This window comes from Cebidichthys violaceus, unplaced genomic scaffold (genome assembly GCF_023349555.1).
Source record: "Cebidichthys violaceus isolate CVI_PGR_0920_01 unplaced genomic scaffold, fCebVio1.0.p SCAF_45, whole genome shotgun sequence".
In the NCBI taxonomy this organism is placed as follows: domain Eukaryota; kingdom Metazoa; phylum Chordata; class Actinopteri; order Perciformes; family Stichaeidae; genus Cebidichthys; species Cebidichthys violaceus.
The window spans coordinates 438,891-457,500 of NW_027176650.1; the positions used below are offsets into that span (position 1 = coordinate 438,891).

General features: G+C 44.8%; 2 protein-coding genes across 7 annotated transcripts in view; one reads left to right on the forward strand and one right to left on the reverse strand.

The window, feature by feature from the left end:
• Positions 1-819: 819 nt before the first annotated feature.
• Positions 820-3,259, forward strand: LOC137886638 (scavenger receptor cysteine-rich type 1 protein M130-like). The gene is made up of 6 exons (XM_068729176.1): positions 820-907; positions 1,001-1,282; positions 1,908-2,222; positions 2,316-2,591; positions 2,967-3,049; positions 3,152-3,259. The coding sequence occupies exons 1-6, from the start codon at positions 820-822 to the stop codon at positions 3,257-3,259; spliced, it is 1,152 nt and encodes a 383-aa protein (XP_068585277.1).
• A 3,071-nt stretch (positions 3,260-6,330) lies between these two features.
• The window catches only part of LOC137886728 (SUN domain-containing protein 1-like), a 14,321-nt gene continuing 2,041 nt past the window's right edge, over positions 6,331-18,610 (reverse strand). Inside the window, exons 1-21 of one of the 6 annotated variants that reach the window (XM_068729315.1) lie at positions 17,980-18,195; positions 17,474-17,629; positions 16,942-17,132; positions 16,796-16,822; positions 16,458-16,664; positions 15,876-16,007; positions 14,626-14,706; positions 13,764-13,871; positions 12,455-12,518; positions 11,377-11,429; positions 10,966-11,147; positions 10,246-10,536; positions 9,910-9,990; positions 9,300-9,370; positions 9,039-9,183; positions 8,599-8,892; positions 8,438-8,522; positions 8,222-8,337; positions 7,952-8,119; positions 7,697-7,825; positions 6,331-7,231 (exon numbers count right to left, since the gene is read on the reverse strand). In XM_068729315.1, the coding sequence (XP_068585416.1) occupies positions 7,115-7,231; positions 7,697-7,825; positions 7,952-8,119; positions 8,222-8,337; positions 8,438-8,522; positions 8,599-8,892; positions 9,039-9,183; positions 9,300-9,370; positions 9,910-9,990; positions 10,246-10,536; positions 10,966-11,147; positions 11,377-11,429; positions 12,455-12,518; positions 13,764-13,871; positions 14,626-14,706; positions 15,876-16,007; positions 16,458-16,664; positions 16,796-16,822; positions 16,942-17,132; positions 17,474-17,629; positions 17,980-18,032 (2,751 nt within the window). In that variant the 5' untranslated portion in view covers positions 18,033-18,195 and the 3' untranslated portion in view covers positions 6,331-7,114. Of the gene's footprint in view, positions 7,232-7,696; positions 7,826-7,951; positions 8,120-8,221; positions 8,338-8,437; positions 8,523-8,598; positions 8,893-9,038; positions 9,184-9,299; positions 9,371-9,909; positions 9,994-10,245; positions 10,537-10,965; positions 11,148-11,376; positions 11,430-12,454; positions 12,519-13,763; positions 13,872-14,625; positions 14,707-15,875; positions 16,008-16,457; positions 16,665-16,795; positions 16,823-16,941; positions 17,133-17,473; positions 17,630-17,979; positions 18,196-18,610 lie in introns of those variants that run through there. The other 5 variants (XM_068729316.1, XM_068729312.1, XM_068729317.1 and 2 more) reach the window with 5 other exon arrangements.

The window sequence follows — 18,610 nt, forward strand, 5'->3', positions numbered from 1 at the left end:
TGACTTTGACCAGCAGGATGCAGAGGTGGTCTGTAGAGAGCTTGGCTGTGGGGCTCCTTCAGTCCTCCAGGGGGCGCTCTATGGAGAAGTGGAGGCTCCAATGTGGACCAAAGAGTTCCAGTGTGGAGGCAATGAGTCTGCTCTGCTGGACTGTAGAAGCTCAGGCTCAGATAGAAACACCTGCTCACCTGGCAAAGCTGTTGGACTCACCTGCTCAGGTAGAAGAGGAGCTGCAGCTTTGATCTGGTTAATTTCTGTTCTACTGAAACTCACTTTGTTCTTTTACTGACGACTCTCTTGTTTCTGTTCAGAACCTGTCAGGTTGGTGAGAGGATCCAGTCGCTGTGCAGGAACACTGGAGGTGAAACAAGGAGACTGGAGACCAGTAGATGGGTCTGACTGGACCCTGAAGGAAGCAGCTGTTGCCTGTGAAGAGCTGGACTGTGGCTCTGCTGTTTCAACGGGATTAAGAAATGAGTCCTTATCCAAATCTGCATGGGAGATCAGTTCTAACTGTATTCTTTCTGGTTCTGGTTCTGCCCTGAGGGAGTGTGTGACATCAGGTTCCTCTTTTTCCATCCTGGAGATCACCTGCTCAGGTAAGCCCATCAGTGACATCATCTATGACAGTAATCTATCCAGTTTCGTAGCATTCCCCAGGAGGGCACCTTGCCACGAGTGGGATAAATTATATTGTTAGCGCCTGTGTGGGTCGAGGCTCTCGCTGCCGTTTGTTAATTCAAAGCACCTGTGAGAACAAATGAAATATTCTAGCTAATGAAATGAGATGGATGAATCAAAATTCACAGTCCACCTGATATGCAGCAGCAGGATGAGATGCTTAGCTACGCAGCAAATAACAAAAACACCTGCTTACCTGGCAAAGCTGTTGGACTCACCTGCTCAGGTAGAAGAGGAGCTGCAGTTTTGATCTGGTTAATTTCTGTTCTACTGAAACTCACTTTGTTCTTTTACTGACGACTCTCTTGTTTCTGTTCAGAACCTGTCAGGTTGGTGGGAGGATCCAGTCGCTGTGCAGGAACTCTGGAGGTGAAACGAGGAGACTGGAGACCAGTAGATGGATCTGACTGGACCCTGAAGGAAGCAGCTGTAGTCTGTGAAGAGCTGGACTGTGGCTCTGCTGTTTCAACGGGATTAACAAATGAGTCTCTACCCAAATCTGCATGGAAGGTCATTTCTAACTGTATTCAGTCTGGTTTGGCCCTGAGGGAGTGTGTGACATCAGGTTCCTCTTCCTCCATCGTGGAGCTCACCTGCTCAGGTAAACCCATCAGTGACATCATCTATGACAGTAATCTGTATCTCCTTACATGGCATCTGAAGGTAGAATATGAGCAGCGTTGATGTTTACCATGTGGGCTCAGAGCTGACAGTAGGCTCAGCACAGTAGAGAACGGGGAGTGAGGATAAAAACATCTCAACCAAAACCACATTAGATACAGAGGCTGATGTGGTCATGTGACCTTTCAAAAGGAGGCCACCTTGACACAACTGGGATGTACTATATTGTAAGCTAATGAAACTAGATGGAAGAATCTGAAGTCAGCAACCTTATAAACAGCAGCAGGCTAAAACTATGGTTTCCACCGATCTGTATCGTCAGAAACTGTTGGATGTGCATGGACAGGTAAAGACCTGCTGCATGGGACCCCCAAGAACACCTGTTTCTGATGGTGTGACGTCATTTTGTCCATGTGGACACTCGGACCCTCGAGGATTAAACAAGCGTGAATCAAGCCGAAGATGCTCAGCAGCAAATAATTAAAAATCCTGAAATACTGGCTTGGAAATCTGTTAATCTCTCTTGTTTCTAATGAGATGTATAATTTCATCATCTACATATAGACACAAATTAAGATCAGTTTTAAAATTGTAATTCTCTCCAGACTCTGTCAGGCTGGTGAACGGGCCTAGTCTGTGCTCAGGCAGACTGGAGGTGAAGTCTAACCAGTCTAACCAGTGGTGGTCCTCAGTGTGTGAAGATGACTTTGACCAGCAGGATGCAGAGGTGGTCTGTTGGGAGCTTGGCTGTGGGGCTCCTTCAGTCCTCCAGGGGGCGCTCTATGGAGAAGTGGAGGCTCCAATGTGGACCAAAGAGTTCCAGTGTGGAGGCAATGAGTCTGCTCTCCTGGACTGTAGAAGCTCAGGCTCAGATAGAAACACCTGCTCACCTGGCAAAGCTGTTGGACTCACCTGCTCAGGTAGAAGAGGAGCTGCAGCTTTGATCTGGTTCATTTCTGTTCTACTGAAACTCACTTTGTTCTTTTACTGACGACTCTCTTGTTTCTGTTCAGAACCTGTCAGGTTGGTGGGAGGATCCAGTCGCTGTGCAGGAACACTGGAGGTGAAACAAGGAGACTGGAGACCAGTAGATGGGTCTGACTGGACCCTGAAGGAAGCAGCTGTTGCCTGTGAAGAGCTGGACTGTGGCTCTGCTGTTTCAGCAGGAAGGAGACAGGCCTTCAATAGATCTGCATGGAAGATCAAATCCAGCTGTATTCAGTCTGGTTCTGCCCTGAGGGAGTGCGTGACAGCTTCTTCTTCTTCCATCCTGAAGCTCACCTGCTCAGGTAAGCCCATCAGTGACATCATCTATGACAGTAATCTTCAGTGTCCTCCCTCATCTGGTTTGAACTGTGAAGTTATCCAGGACTATGGCCTCCTGAAGGGTAGAAAAGTGGTCTTGTTCCTGGATGCTTCAAACTGTGTCCATCTGCACCTTTAACAGCTTTGGTTCTTTGTAAAGATGTTGATTGTGAACACTTGTCATGTCAACCAGACAAGCTGTAAGGAGACTCAGCAGGCTTTAATTAATGCTTTCAAACCAACTTCAGTTCACTGGAGCTGATTGTGACATTAGGGGATTTAACGTGACTGAAGTGTGTGGTTAATGGGAGTTGTAGTACTCATGTGATCTGATGTGATGACTACATGCATTTCATCAGATCCAGCAGCTTTTTTCATCCGACTGGTCATCCTGCCGCTGATTCTGCTGCTGTCCAGCACGGTCATCTATTTCATCCTTAAGGTAGCGTACACTGCTCTGTTGATGAGAGGCCTGGCTGAAACAAAGCAAACAGCTTGTGTGTAATGAACTGAAGAGATGACATGTGCTGCCATGTCCCTCCAGGCCACCAGGGGGCAGAAGCCAGACCCTCAGGAGAGCATGGAGCTGGATTATTACAACCTCGGTGAAGGAGGGCCGGCTGGAGAGGAAGGAGCCCAGGAACTGGAGTAGACCTCCAAAAAGCTCCTCTCACATCCAGATTGATTCCTCAGCTGCCACACGACTCAATTTTTTATTTAAATTGTTACATTGATGTTCCCTCTAAACTACTAGTGAAATGAAGACAGGAAGAGATAACTGAAGAAGAAAATCATCTTTGGTTTCATCTCTTCTTAGTCTGAAGTGAAACTCCAAGCAGGTTTTTGCAGCTCAATGTCGTAAGGAATTATATCTAAATTTGATAATTATGCATCAAAAGATTTACATTGAGCACAAATGCAGGAAGAGGTGTGACGGTTATGTATCAAGGCTTTATGTAAAGACCTTTACACAGCGAGGGCATGACGAAGAAACGGGGAAATATAAAATACTCACCTGTGATTATACAATTATATTGTGAAAGGTCAGAACAGAAGTGGATCTGGTCTGACTACAGAGCCTCCATGTTGTTGTTTCATAAATGTAGACCCATCTCAACTCGTTCCACAAGACGTGATTAGTTGATGCTTTTATTCATGGTACGAAAGTTCAGAAAAGTCGACCTTGTTCCTGCAAAAAAATAATGACATCACATTTTTGTCATTCTGTTGGAGGTCACCAGAGATTCTGTTGGTGGTCACCAGAGATTCTGTTGGTACCCACCAGAGATTCTGTTGGCGGCCACCAGAGATTCTGTTGGTATCCACCAGAGATTCTGTTGGTGGTCACCAGAGATTCTGTTGGAGGACACCAGAGATTCTCTTGGAGGACACCAGAGATTCTGTTGGAGGACACCAGAGATTCTGTTGGAGGACACCAGAGATTCTGTTGGAGGACACCAGAGATTCTCTTGGAGGACACCAGAGATTCTGTTGGAGGACACCAGAGATTCTCTTGGAGGACACCAGAGATTCTGTTGGAGGACACCAGAGATTCTGTTGGAGGTCACCAGAGATTCTCTTGGAGGACACCAGAGATTCTCTTGGAGGACACCAGAGATTCTGCTGGAGGTCTCTGGCAGAAGGGTTAGATATTATTGAGCAGTCTTACATCACACAGACGACAATAAACAAATTTTTGTCCTCATTCAACAGCAAGAGCTTGATGTCTGCATTGAATCCATTTATTCCTCGTTAATATTTGATCGTCTGGTTGCGTACGCCCCCCCGCTCCACATGCTCATCAGCTGTTTTGGCCGACTCGCTTTTCCAAGGGGGCGTTTTTTTAAGCGTTTTATAAAGCTGAAATACTAGTGTTGAGGTAGCGAGACCCTAAAAAGTGCAGCAGCAGCATTCTGTGGTTTGACATTTACACAATGGAAACTTCTAGGCATGTTGTGGTTCTCACTCCTAACTGACCAATATGAAACATGGCTCTTGTAACCTATAGCCATACAGGAAGTTCCATCTTAAGGTGTTTTTGACTTTTTATTAATACAATTTATCCTCATTTAAGTTTCATTCTCTTTGATAAGTTACCATTTCTTTCCTTTCATTGAGCCAAGAGTTTGTCTCAGATATTAATTTATTCTTTACATACAATCTCATATTGTTTAGTGTCAATATGATCTATATTACAGCCTTCAAGTGTTTCTTTCATTTATCAATATGTTATCATATGTGCTTCTATTGTTGACTGAATGATATGTAAATAAGTGAACTTTGGGTTTAACTCACTCTGACCTGACGTCAGCAGAGGAAACGGGTTGTAAATGCAGAAAGTACAACTATAGTAATTGTTAGAGGGATGTCCTGTTCAATAAAAGCCTTTAAAGAAAGTGTTAACTCAAAGAACAAGTCTGTCAGAGAAGATGAGACCTGCTTTATCCAATGATTTGAAAATGATTAGTGGTCTACCATGTATGGACCAGGAGGTTAAAGAAGCACCAAGGAAAGAGGTCTCAATAGGAGACAAGGGACCGGGGTTCTTTGAGCTTTTGTGTCTTCTTTGGGGCTCTTTAGGTCTTGGACACGTCTGAAGGTCTGATTGGGGATTTTAGCTTTTGACATTTTGTCTTTTCTTTTACATTATCCATTTTTGTAACCTTTTATCTTCTTTTTATTGAAAAAACAAATAAAACTGGTTTGTATTTTGTACATTCCAACCAAAGTCCAGTGTTTCTCATCTCTGAGGGGGTCTTCATAGTCTCCTAAAGGTAAGAGAGCTCTTCTCCTTGAATGACATTCCTGTTACAAGCTCAGGTTAAAATGGTGTTCAGTATTAAGTGATTTATTAACTTGGCTCACATTGTTTTGATGCTCTGCTTATATGATGTTGTAGTGTGATTATAACGCTGTTGTGTTTTTAGTGAAGCAATAAGGGTCAGATTGGCATCTAAATCAGGAGTGTTGGGTCAGGGTCCTGAAGCTGCCCTTAATAACCGAGCAAGGGTCCCGACCACACGGGGTTCCTTCTCCAGCGGTGGCCCTTTAGACGGGTCCATCCTGGAGTACTTCCAGTCCTCCTACCAAAAACAAACTTTGACGCCAACCGTCACGCCTTGTTGTACCAAAACAAACATGGACGCCAACCGTCACGCCTTCTTGTACCAAAACAAACATGGACGCCAACCTTCACGCCTTGTTGTACCAAAACAAACATGGACGCCAACCTTCACGCCTTCTTGTACCAAAACAAACATGGACGCCAACAGTCACGCCTTCTTGTACCAAAAACAAACATGGACGCCAACCGTCCATTTTTTGGCTCCACTTTACTGATACAAGTCTTTCTTCCTAGTGGGGGATAGCACACTAGGAAGAGACACGTGAGTCAGTCCTGAAATCCTAGACTCTCTCAGAGTTACAACCAACAGTTCTTTTTCCAGATGATCCTGTAAACAAACGAACTGAACCAAAAAACAGCTTCCTTGATTTATTAATCCCAGTTCAGACACTAGCTTTTACTTCACATTCAATTTGTATACAGTTTGATTATTTGTAACTATTGTCTGTATTACTCGTTTTGAATAACTACAGTTGTACACTCAACATGTGATTTTAACATGATCACATGGTCTCTGATGTTTAATGCATGTTGGTGCATTATGAAGTGGTGTGATGCAGCTGGGCGGAGCCAAAGACAGATTTCCCAGTGAGACAATAAAGTATATATTACATCTTTATTATGTCCAGCTTGAAATCCCATACAAAACACAAAAATATTTATATTTATTTAGTAAAAAATAAAAGTGGTCCCAACACATTTCAAAACTGTCCTTAATAAAAAATAAAGACAAAAATAAATAAATATGGAATTTTACAGCAGTTGATATTAATCTCCTTTTCTTTGACTTCACTTTTTGAAACGTCAGAATTTCGGAGATTAAATTGTTTTTCACCATTATCACTTATTACTGCAGCGGTGATCCACTGAGAGACTTCACTGATGTTGTGGGCAGAACATTAAAGAAAGGGTTGAAACAAGTTGTACTTTCGGTGGTTTTAAGGAGCTAATAGTTCCTCTGGTCATTCTGGCTGTGAAGGCATCTCCGAAAGTGATGACAGTAAAAAGTCTTCACCTCTTTGTACTAGAAAAGTCTTTGTGTTGATGTTCCTCTCAGGTGGAAACACAAAGGACATTTTATTTTGAAAAAGACCAAAATCCCCTTCAGCTGAAACAGAGTTCCCATGACGCACCTCTTCACCAGCAGAGCGGACAGATTAAATACATGTGGAAATGTGAGTAATGAAGACATAAAAGAAGAACGGACTGAAAGATGAAACACTGATATATAAACATATCAACTATTGACAGAAGGATACTTCACGTGTCCTTTCTCCTGAGTCTGGAGCGAAGTTAGCGTCTCAGTGTGAAGAGACTCTGGCACCGTCAGCAGCGAGGACTCGACCGTCTCTTAAATAATGGGACCAAATGTCTTTGGTGTCCTCAGGCGTCCTCAGGCGTCCCGTGCACTCTGAAGCGGTACATGCAGGTGTACTCCTGGTGGCCCCAGTTGGACAAAACCTGAACCTCAATGATCTGGAAGGCCACGTCGTTCTCCTCCTGAAAAAGACAAAACACAACAACCATGAAAGTAGGACTGTTATTGAGTCCTTAATAGAGTCCTGATCACTTGAAACCCTGAACACAGTGCAGAACGTTTTCCTCATAACATTTGAACACGTTGAAACATAAAAGCAATATTAAGATAAAGTCTGGTGTCAGTGTATCGGCACACTTGACTGCAGTTTAACGATATAAAGACACTTAAATATGAGGTCTGTGGGGATGAGAGATGCTCGACAGGGTTTGTTCAGCGCTCACAGGTAAAAGATACAAAAATATAAAATACTTTAAAACATAGTACACAGTAATGAGCAGGGTCAAAGACTAGAGAACAGGAAGTCGATTATCCTCAGCACATCAAAGACGGAATTATTTTATGTTTATTTTACGTTTGGGACTCTTTCTTCTCTACTTGCACATTAAACATATTTAATAAACGTGGTTTAAAGGACGGGGACTCACGGTGAGCCGGTAGCTCTGCAGAGCCTCTCCGTCCTGGTCGAAGGTGAAGGAGCCCAACAGCTTCCCTCTGTCCTCAGCTTCATCCTCCAGACCCTGAACACAACACACAGGAGCTTCATCCTCCAGACCCTGAACACAACCCAACACACAGGAGCTTCATCACAGGTCAGTGAAGCAGCCAGTGTCCATCCGTGTCTCCCGCCCTCCCTCCCCCTCTCTCCCTCTCCCTCTCCCTCCCGTGTCCCTTTGTCTCACATAGACGGTGAAGTCTCTGGGGGCACTGTTCAGAGTCCCGCTGGGTGCCAATGTTTTTGGGATGTGCTCCATGGTGAAGGCGGTGGGGAGGATCCTCATGGAGAGCCGGATCACCAGGAAGCCTGTGGAGCCTCTGAAGGCCCAGCAGTTTCCTGGATGGACGTCCGGCTGCAGGTCAGAGCCGGGTAACATTAGAAAACTGAACATAAATGACAGACGACCAACAGCTGGTGTGTGTTTGGCGTGTTGGGTGTGAGACAGGAGAGCTACCTGGATCACGACTCGAGGAGACTGAGAGAAGTACCAGAGAGGAAGTCCGAACAGGCTGAGCAGCGCCGCCTTCGTCTCGTAGGTCTCTGAGCAGCGAGTGCTCAGGATGCTGCCCCCTGCAGGACGACAGCACACATACACGCACATACCTGTCAGGTACCGGTCACGGTGAGCCACCGATCACCTGACTGCTGTCGGGTACGTTTGGTTTCTGACCTCCAGACTCCAGAGCGAAGTCTGCCAGGCCGGTCCGGTCCTGAGAAAACAGGCGCAGAGCGTCCTTCACCATCTCCTGGACGTCCTGCAAGAGACAAGCCGTTAGTCAACTCAGCGATGTGGAGGAGACCTCGATGACGCGAGGACTCGTTGGATCTCACCTCCTGGGTCACGGTGGTTCCGGCGGCGTCCACGTCAGCCTCTCGGACCATCTCCTCACCGCGGTGCTGCTCCAGCTGTCGGCTGACGTTCTGCAGGATGCCGAGCTCCAGAGAGAGCAGCGCCTCCTGCAGGTCGGTCCCGCTGACATAATGCTGAGACAGCCACCAGAGGAGCGACTCCTCCGGGAGGCCGGGGGCCCCGCCCCCCCCCACCGTCAGCTGGTTTCCGTAGACCAGAACCCGAACCTCCTCGCGGACCTGAGCTGAGACCTGAGCTGAGACCTGAGCCACAATCTGGCAGGAAACCAACGGACGGTAACGGGACACAGAAAGAGACAAACGTATCAAAGAATAGAGTTTATTTTAAGGAAACCTTTCACTGTTTATATTTGTGTTCAGAACCCTGAAATCACTTCTATGATCCAGGTCTCATCTCTCACCGTCTGTTGGATTGTGTCCAGTCGTCTGCAGCCGCCCTGACAGACAGACAGACCTTCAACATCACGCCTCACCTCCTCCAAAGCCTCCTCCAACCGAGCAACCTCTGCCAGCAATGCATCATGGGACTGACGGTCCACACCACCACTACAGGAAGTAATAAGACACCGACAGTTTAACATCCGAGAGGCTCAAAGAGGTCCACCTGTTCCTCTTCATCAAATAAACTACAGCTGTACAGGGAAGAGGAGGATGAAGGTTACCCAACAGCAGCTACAAGTGTTGATGATGAAAGAGAGACCGTCGTAGCAGCTTCTCGTTTCCATTGCACCTCCTGTACCAATCAAATAAGATTAAGTGTAGTTTAAACAGAGAACGTGTAGTTTAAACAGAGATAACGTGTCGCTTAACAGAGAATGTGTAGTTTAAACAGAGATAACGTGTCGCTTAACAGAGATAACGTGTCGTTTAAACAGAGAGAACGTGTAGTTTAACAGAGATAACGTGTAGTTTAACAGAGATAACGTGTAGTTTAACAGACATAACGTGTAGTTTAACAGAGAGAACGTGTCTTTTAACAGAGAGAACGTGTAGTTTAACAGAGATAACGTGTAGTTTAAACAGAGATAACGTGTCGCTTAACAGAGAGAACGTGTAGTTTAAACAGAGATAACATGTAGTTCAAACAGAGAGAACGTGTAGTTTAAACAGAGAGAACGTGTCGTTTAACAGAGAGAACGTGTAGTTTAAACAGAGATAACGTGTAGTTTAAAACAGAGAGAACGTGTAGTTTAAACAGAGAGAACGTGTAGTTTAAACAGAGAGAACGTGTAGTTTAAACAGAGATAACGTGTAGTTTAAATATGACTGAACCTCTGTTCTTGCTGCCAGTGTTTGCAGCTGCAGCTCCAGAAGATCCAGACGAGACGTTTCACTTTGCTGCTGAAATGAATCCTGCTGCAGAGACACACGAAGGAAACTATTATTATACAAGAGTTTTAGATTATTATGTGACAGACCAATGAAGTACTTCACACAATGTACTTTATACTGTACTACATATTGTACTTTATACTGTACTACATATTGTACTTTATACTGTACTACATCTGAGGTACATACTGTACTACATGTCTACTTCTCAGAGTGTGTAACTAGTACTTTTACTGCAGTAAAGGACCCGACTACTTCCTCCACCTCATCCAGTACCTTCTCTGTCTGCCGTCTGTCCTCATCCAGTCCTCTGCTGAGCTGGTCCAGCTTCTGGTCCAGCAGGTCAGTCATCCAGGGCTGCTCCTCCTCTCTGTGTCTCTGATCCGAGACCAGCTGCTGGAGGTCTGCGTACATCTGCAGCAGCTCCTGGTGTCTCTGGTCCGCCCGCTGCCCTCCGGCCTCCACGTGGACCCACAGCACCGCCAGACTCTCCTCCAGACGGACGAGCCGGACCGACCCGTCCGCCACCGACCCGTCCGCCACCGACCCGTCCGCCACCGACCCGTCCTGTGAGGAAGCAGCGGGATCAGTTTGTAAAAGGCTTTCACAAGAGAAGGTAAAGAAAACTGAAGATGAGTGAAAACAATCTGACGAGAAAAAAATGATCCTCAAAACCTTTTGTTGAACGTTACGTCATAAACAAGATTTAGATCAGACTAAAATATAAAACGCCTCCTATTCAAACACCCGATGGAGGAAAATGACTTTTAAAAAGAAACACTTTGGTTCTGGAGGGAAAAGGGACTTTCAGAACCAAAGAGCTTTATAGAGAATAAGAAACTGACGAACATGAGGAAGTCACAAAAACACAAACTCACCTTTACAGACAATATATCACACATACACACATCTCTTTGAGTTTCTATTAACCAACTTGAGACCTGCAGCTGCTCTGTGTACAAATACACACACATTTCAGTATTACAGTACACGTACCTCCTCTCCTGCAGCGGGAGGCTGCACCTCCCTCCTCTCCTCCACGTCGCCCTCTGCTGGTCGGCTCTGGAAGGACAGGGAGCCGCTGACGGAGGACAGACCGGAGACCAGCGTCCCCCATTCTGTGACGTCCACGGCTGGGAGGACGGACCGGAGAGCGGCAGGACCGAACCAGCACAGACCTGAAGGAACCGCTGGAGGTTAGACCGTGCGACAGAGCCGGGGCTGCTGGGTAATATTCAGATCACTCTGAGATTAAAGTCACTAATCTAGTGGAGGAACTAGTGACGTTATTAAGTTATGGACCGATGAAGAAGGAAGACTTTATAATCTCTATTAAGTCTCCAACACAGCGTCGTAGAACTAAGAGTCTAACCTTCTTCACAGTTAACATGAGGAGTAAAAACGTACTGAAGAAGAGGAGCAGCAGAGGAAGGAGAACCAGGAGGAGTCGGAGAGGAAACCTGCAGAGAAACAGTTTAAAACAATGAGACACACAGATGAACTCATTTAAATAAACTCATTTATAACTAAACATCACTCTATCAACAATCTACTCTATCAACAATCTACTCTATCAAACTACTCTATCAACAATCTACTCTATCAACAATCTACTCTATCAACAAACTACTCTATCAACAAACTACTCTATCAACAAACTACTCTATCAAACTACTCTATCAACAAACTACTCTATCAACAATCTACTCTATCAACAAACTACTCTATCAACAAACTACTCTATCAACAAACTACTCTATCAACAAACTACTCTATCAACAATCTACTCTATCAACAAACTACTCTATCAACAAACTACTCTATCAACAATCTACTCTATCAACAAACTACTCTATCAACAAACTACTCTATCAACAATCTACTCTATCAAACTACTCTATCAACAATCTACTCTATCAACAAACTACTCTATCAACAATCTACTCTATCAAACTACTCTATCAACAATCTACTCTATCAACAAACTACTCTATCAACAATCTACTCTATCAAACTACTCTATCAACAATCTACTCTATCAACAAACTACTCTATCAACAAACTACTCTATCAACAATCTACTCTATCAACAATCTACTCTATCAACAAACTACTCTATCAACAATCTACTCTATCAACAAACTACTCTATCAACAATCTACTCTATCAACAATCTACTCTATCAACAAACTACTCTATCAACAATCTACTCTATCAACAAACTACTCTATCAACAATCTACTCTATCAACAAACTACTCTATCAACAATCTACTCTATCAACAAACTACTCTGTAACTAAACATCACTCTATCAACAAACTACTCTATAACTAAACATCACTCTATAAACAAACTACTCTATAAACAAACTACTCTATAAATAACTCGTCAGTAGACATCAGTACGTCTCTGAGGGGTCAGGTCTAAGTCCTCAGGGGGGACACTGGGTCTGGATCATAATACATTAAATTAATAAAAATGTACCCAATTAGGAGGAAGCTGGAGGTCATGTGACACCATCGTCTGTTGAGTCTCTTGTACACGTCAGCTACACACACACACACACACACACACACACACACACACACACACACACACACACACACACACACACACACACACACACACACACACACACACACACACACACACACACACACACACACACACACACACACACACACACACAGAAGTCTTTCACCAGGAAACAGGTTAATGTCAGTTAAATGAAGTCAGAAGGAAACAAGAAGCTCAGTTTGGTCTCTGAGAAGTCAGAGTGAAGCTCAAACGTTTCCGCTTCACTCTGAAACACACACATTTAATAATGATAATAATGATAATAATAATGATGATAATAATTATTATCATAATGATGATAATAATAATAATGGTAATAATAATAATACTACTAATGATAATAATACTAATAATAATTATTATTATCATAATGATAATAATAACAATAATGGTAATAATAATGATAATAATAACAATAATAATAGAAAATCAACGTGGCGCTTCTTGTGGTCGTTTACATGAAAATATAGAAGCAGAGAAAACTAAATGAGACTGAGTACCCACACCTAACATGAGGAGGAGGAGGAGGAGGATAATAATAATGAGTAAATGAGGAGTAGAAGGAGTATGAATAAATCCATGGATGACTGGACGTTAACCTGCAGACGTTCTGACGCTCCGAGAAGCTGAAAACATTTTGGTCAGAAGACAAAGTGATGAAGCTGCAGTTTGAGTCAGCTGACAGAGACAGGAAGCTGAGGATCAATGAGAAACACGTTAATCAAGAGAAGAAGAAGAAGAAGAAGAAGAAGAAGAAGAAGAACCTGAAGGACCCTAAGATCAGAACGTGGTGCTGCTGAACGAGTTTGAGCCAAAATAAGATGTTTAAACATGATGAACGATGGAGCCACTAAAAACTATACTATGTACTAATACTATGTACTCATACTATATACACTAATACTATGTACTCATACTATATACTAATACTATATACTCATACTATATACACTAATACTATGTACTCATACTATATACACTAATACTATGTACTCATACTATATACACTAATACTATGTACTCATACTATATACTAATACTATGTACTCATACTATATACTCATTCTATGTACTCTTACTAGCATTTCTCTGAACTCTGTTCTGTCTTTGAGCTGCTGAATCAATAAAGTTTTATCTGATCGCTCGTCGATCGTCTTCCTCGATGTCGAGTCAGTTTGAACGTCTCAGAGTGAAACCTCTATAAAACCTGTTGAACCTGTGAAAACAGCAGCGCTCCACATCAGCCCCAACAAACAGGAAGTCACAGAGGACCATGAAGAGGACCATGAAGAAGAGGAGCGTTGTTTCTCCCGACAGTCGTCACCTGTTGGTGTCAGTAGTGAGTTTAATGGAGACTCAGAATATGATCCTCACATATTTAAAATCAATGTCAGAGAGACAAGAGGACAAGACACAAGGAGACAGGAGGAAAGGAGACAGGAGACAAAAAGGACAAGACGAAAGGAGACGACAAAAGGAGACGACAAAAGGAGACAACAAAAGGAGACGACAAAAGGAGACGAAAGGACAAGACTAAAGGAGACAAAAAGGACAAGACACAAGGAGACAGGAGGAAAGGAGACAGGAGACAAAAAGGACAAGACGACAAAAGGAGATGACAAAAGGAGACGACAAAAAGAGACAATGAAAGGAGACGACAAAAGGACAAGACGAAAGGAGACAAAAGGACAAGACACAAGGAGACAGGAGGAAAGGAGACAGGAGACAAAAAGGACAAGACGAAAGGAGACGACAAAAGGAGACAATGAAAGGAGATGACAAAAGGAGACGACAAAAGGAGACAATGAAAGGAGATGACAAAAGGAGACGAAAGGACAAGACGAAAGGAGACAAAAGGACAAGATGAAAGGAGACAAAAGGACAAGACGAAAGGAGACAAAAGGACAAGATGAAAGGAGACAAAAAGGACAAGACAACAAGAGGAAAGGAGACAAAAAGGACAAGACAACAAGAGGAAAGGCGACAAAAAGGACAAGACAACAAGAGGAAAGGAGACAAGGTGTCCCATCAAACATCTTAGATGAACAGCTGATGAGCGGTGTTCTCTAAGAACTCACACAGAGACCCGTTGGGTTGGAGCTCCTTCTGGGTCGTGGTGGACTCCTTCAGGTCCATGACTCCACAGAGACCCGATCGAGCTGCAGAGAGGAAACAACAGACCGGACTCAGCAGCAGACTCAACACCTCACCTCGTCCTCTGAGCCCCGGGGAGGGGGGCACATTTGCATTTTGCCATGGCAACAACCAAAGTGAGGGGGGTTGGGAGGGAAACCTGAAGACAGGTGAGACAGGAAGAGAACCAAGTCTGTGTCTAAACAACTCGTCTGATTCAAAGCATCATGAACGATAATAAAATAGTCCCTCTGAAGATAAAAGAGGTCTAGAGGTTCCTCAGGACATCGTAGGAGTCCTCTGGGAGGGTCTATTGGACATTCTAAAGGTCTTGAAGTCAGTCCTGGTTCAGGAGGAAGTGATATCTGGTACTGGACCGGTACTGTTGCATCATTTAAAAGGTTTACGCTTCAATCTTAATTTATTTTAACAATAAGTAACTGAGTTTCTATCGTCAGCTGACACCCACAGACCTGGTATCTGTATCTGGACTAAAGAAGTCCTAGTGACCCTCATAACTTTAAGTGTTCAAAGAGAAAGGCCTTGGGACTCTTTTCTAATTTGGGAAGGTTCTAGTGGTCCTAGGCATCATGTAGGTGGTTCTGGCAGTCCTATATCAGGGTATAGTGGTCATTGAGAAGGTTTGGATGGTCCTTTAGCAGGTTATAGGGGTCCCCTAGGTGGTTCTGGAGGTCACACCGGTAGTTTGAAGTCCTTTCGATGGTCATTTAGGAGGTTCTGGTGATCACTGAAGGGGGGTGTATGGGTCCTTCAGGTTCAAGGATTCATTAAGTGTTTCTCGTGTTCTTTTAGGACGGTCTAGTACTCATTGGGGAGTTTCTAAAGGGTCCTGTAGGTAGTTCTAGTGTTCCTAAAGGAGGCTCTTTGGGTCCTCTAGAACTTCCTCAGTGACCCCTAGAACCTTCTACAGGTCCTCTGGATGGTTCTAGAGGTCACTGAGGAAGTTCTAGAGGTCTTCTGGATGGTTCTAGTGGAAAAGTTTATAAGTTTTAAGAAGAAAGAAGAACACCTGAAACAGGAAGTGCGTGATGAGGAGAAGGTGACGTGAATAAAGAGTCCAGGTGAAGTTCTTGTAGAAGTGTGATCTCCCCAACAGAACCAGGCTTTGACACCAGTGTCAGGTAGACAACCAGAGTGGACACCTTGTAGAACCACAGACTCCTACAGTCGGTACCTCCATGTCTGTTGTCAGTCTGTGAGAACCGGTCCTGACACACCTGCCAGGTGCGAGTCAGGACACTCACACAGCCGGCTGCAGCTCTCCTGACACACAGCAGAGAGGAGAGGAACCACAGCTGCAGAACATCTGGAAGAGAGTCAGGCTCTAATGAAGATCCAGAGGACTCACTGGACAGACAGGAAGCGACGTACGGAGCAGGAAGTTCTTAGTCCGTACGAGGAAAACAGAACCTGGGCAGGTTTCTGACATTAAGTCAGGTGTGCTACCTGTCACATGATGAGAGCTGCACACCTGAACACAAAGGTTCATTAAAGACAAACAGCTGATCCGAGTCCAGATGTTTCCTGTAACAATGTAGAGAAGAAGTGACCGTGAGAACCAGACAGACCGCAGTGATCCACAAGGAACACCAGGGGGAGCTGCTGCTTCACCACAGAACCGCTCACCTGTCCTCACCTGTCCTCACCTGTCCTCACCTGTCCTCACCTGTCCTCACCTGTCCTCACCTGTCCTCACCTGTCCTCACCTGTCCCCCCCCCCCCACTACGCCCTCACCCGTCATCCCACCGCCCTCACCTGTCTTGGTCTTGCGGCTCCGGTCTCTGCAGTAGATGGTGGAGGCCTCTGGCTCTGAGGAGGAGGTGTACTTGGAGGAGGAGCGGTTTGTGGAGACGGACTGATGCTCACAGTCTTTACAGGGAACCCTGCTGAGAGTCTGGACCAGGTGTTTAGGACAGCGACCTTCTGGGTCCAGAGAGCTCTGGTCTGCTACGATGGTGCTCTCTGGAACAGAGACAACCAACCAACTAGTCAATTAACTAATCAATTAACCAATTAACTAGCAGACAGGAAGTACATTTAACCATCAATGCATCTTTGTAATTACTTGATGTTCATTAAGAAGATGAACTGACCTTTGGGATCGATGTCCTGGTCCAAACCTGAAACAGGAAGAGGAAACAGACACGTCATACACCCTCCAAAATAAGAGCCCTCCTCACTGAGGCTGTATGAGAGTCAGAGGAAGGAGAGAGGAGTAGTAAAAGAGGAGGCGTCGTACCCCAGAAGGTGTCCACCAGCGTGGACTCCTTCACCGAGGACTCGTCCAGCAGAGACGACAGCAAGGAGGCGTCAGAGGCAACGCTGTGGAGGCTGCTGCCGAGGAGAGACGGCGCTCTGCGAGGAGAAGTGAGGAGGAGAGACTCCGAGCAGGAGGCGGAGAGATGCTGAGAGCGACGGCACTTCAACGACCTGAGGAGGAGAGATGAGGAGAAGTCAGATGAAGGGAGGGAGAAAAACGAGAGGAGAGATGAGGAGAAGGCGGCAGATTAAGGGAGGGAGGAGGAGAAGGTCGAGGAGGAGAAGTGCAGAAGAAGGAGGGGGAGAGAAAGACAGAAAAGGGGGAAGGAGAAGAGACGAGGAGGATGGAAGTGAGGAAGAGGAGGAGAGAGAAAGGGAAAGAGAAAAGGCGAAGAAGGTAGATGGAGGGAGAAGAGAGATGAGGAGGAAAGTGAGGAATAGAAAAAAGAGAGGACAGGATGGAAGGGCGGAAGAGGAGAAGCAGGAGAGATAAAGAAAAGCTCTGAACTCACCTGTTGCTCCTCCAGCTGGCTCCTCCCACACTGAAGGAGGCGCTGCTGTGAGGAAGACTCCGGTCCAACAGACCTTCATCCAGCCGAAGGCTTCGTCTGGACATGAGGAGGAGGTCCTGGTGCTCCTCCTGAGAGTCCCACACCGAGGAGGAGGAGCTGAGAGGAGGAGGAGTAAAGAGACACTCTTCTATTTTGATCTTCTTCCTTCAATATGAACACTGATTCATTAACCTGCACATGACACAGTGAGTCATTCATTCATATTCAAATGTTTCACTCAGACACAGAAGAGCAACAGGAAAACCCTTTCAAAATAAGACAGGCTCAGAATAAAAGTTCAATGACTTGTTTGATATATTGATGAGTCAGCAGAGGTGAGATTACGACACACTGCTGGACTCAAGTAACCCTGAACACACACACACACACACACACACACACACACACACACACACACACACACACACACACACGAAGAAGAAGAAGAAGAAGAAGAAGAAACACACGGGTCAGTCCAGCCCCAGCTCTGCAGGTCCTCGTCTTCCTCACAGACGCTCATCACAGGTCACACACACTTCCTGTTTGAGACTCCGCCCCCCCCGCCCGCCCACACCCACACACCCACACACACACACACACACACACACACACACACACACACACACACACACACACACACACACACACACACACACACACACACACACACACACACACACACACCTGACCACTTCCTGTTTGTGTCCAGTGGAGGAAGAGGAGCAGAAATCTCTGATTACCCAGAAGCCCTCATTCCTTCAGCCAATCACAGCCGTCCTGCAGAGCTTCATTGATTATTATTGATCGACGTCACGTTAATATTACCTTCTCTTCATTTGGAGCTTTTATTTTCTTAACATTTATTATCTGCTTCAGTTTGTGTTTTTAATAAAAACTAAAATCTTCAGTTTACAACAGAATAATAAAAACATTCACAATATTGTGAATTATTATTATGAATAGAAACGCGACATTATTGCTTCACATGATCAAGACGGGAATATTTGATGACGTCACTTTGTGACAATAGTTAAGGATGAATGTATTATTAATATTAATGTGTTGAATGTTAACTCATGCTGCAGACAAATAAAGTGC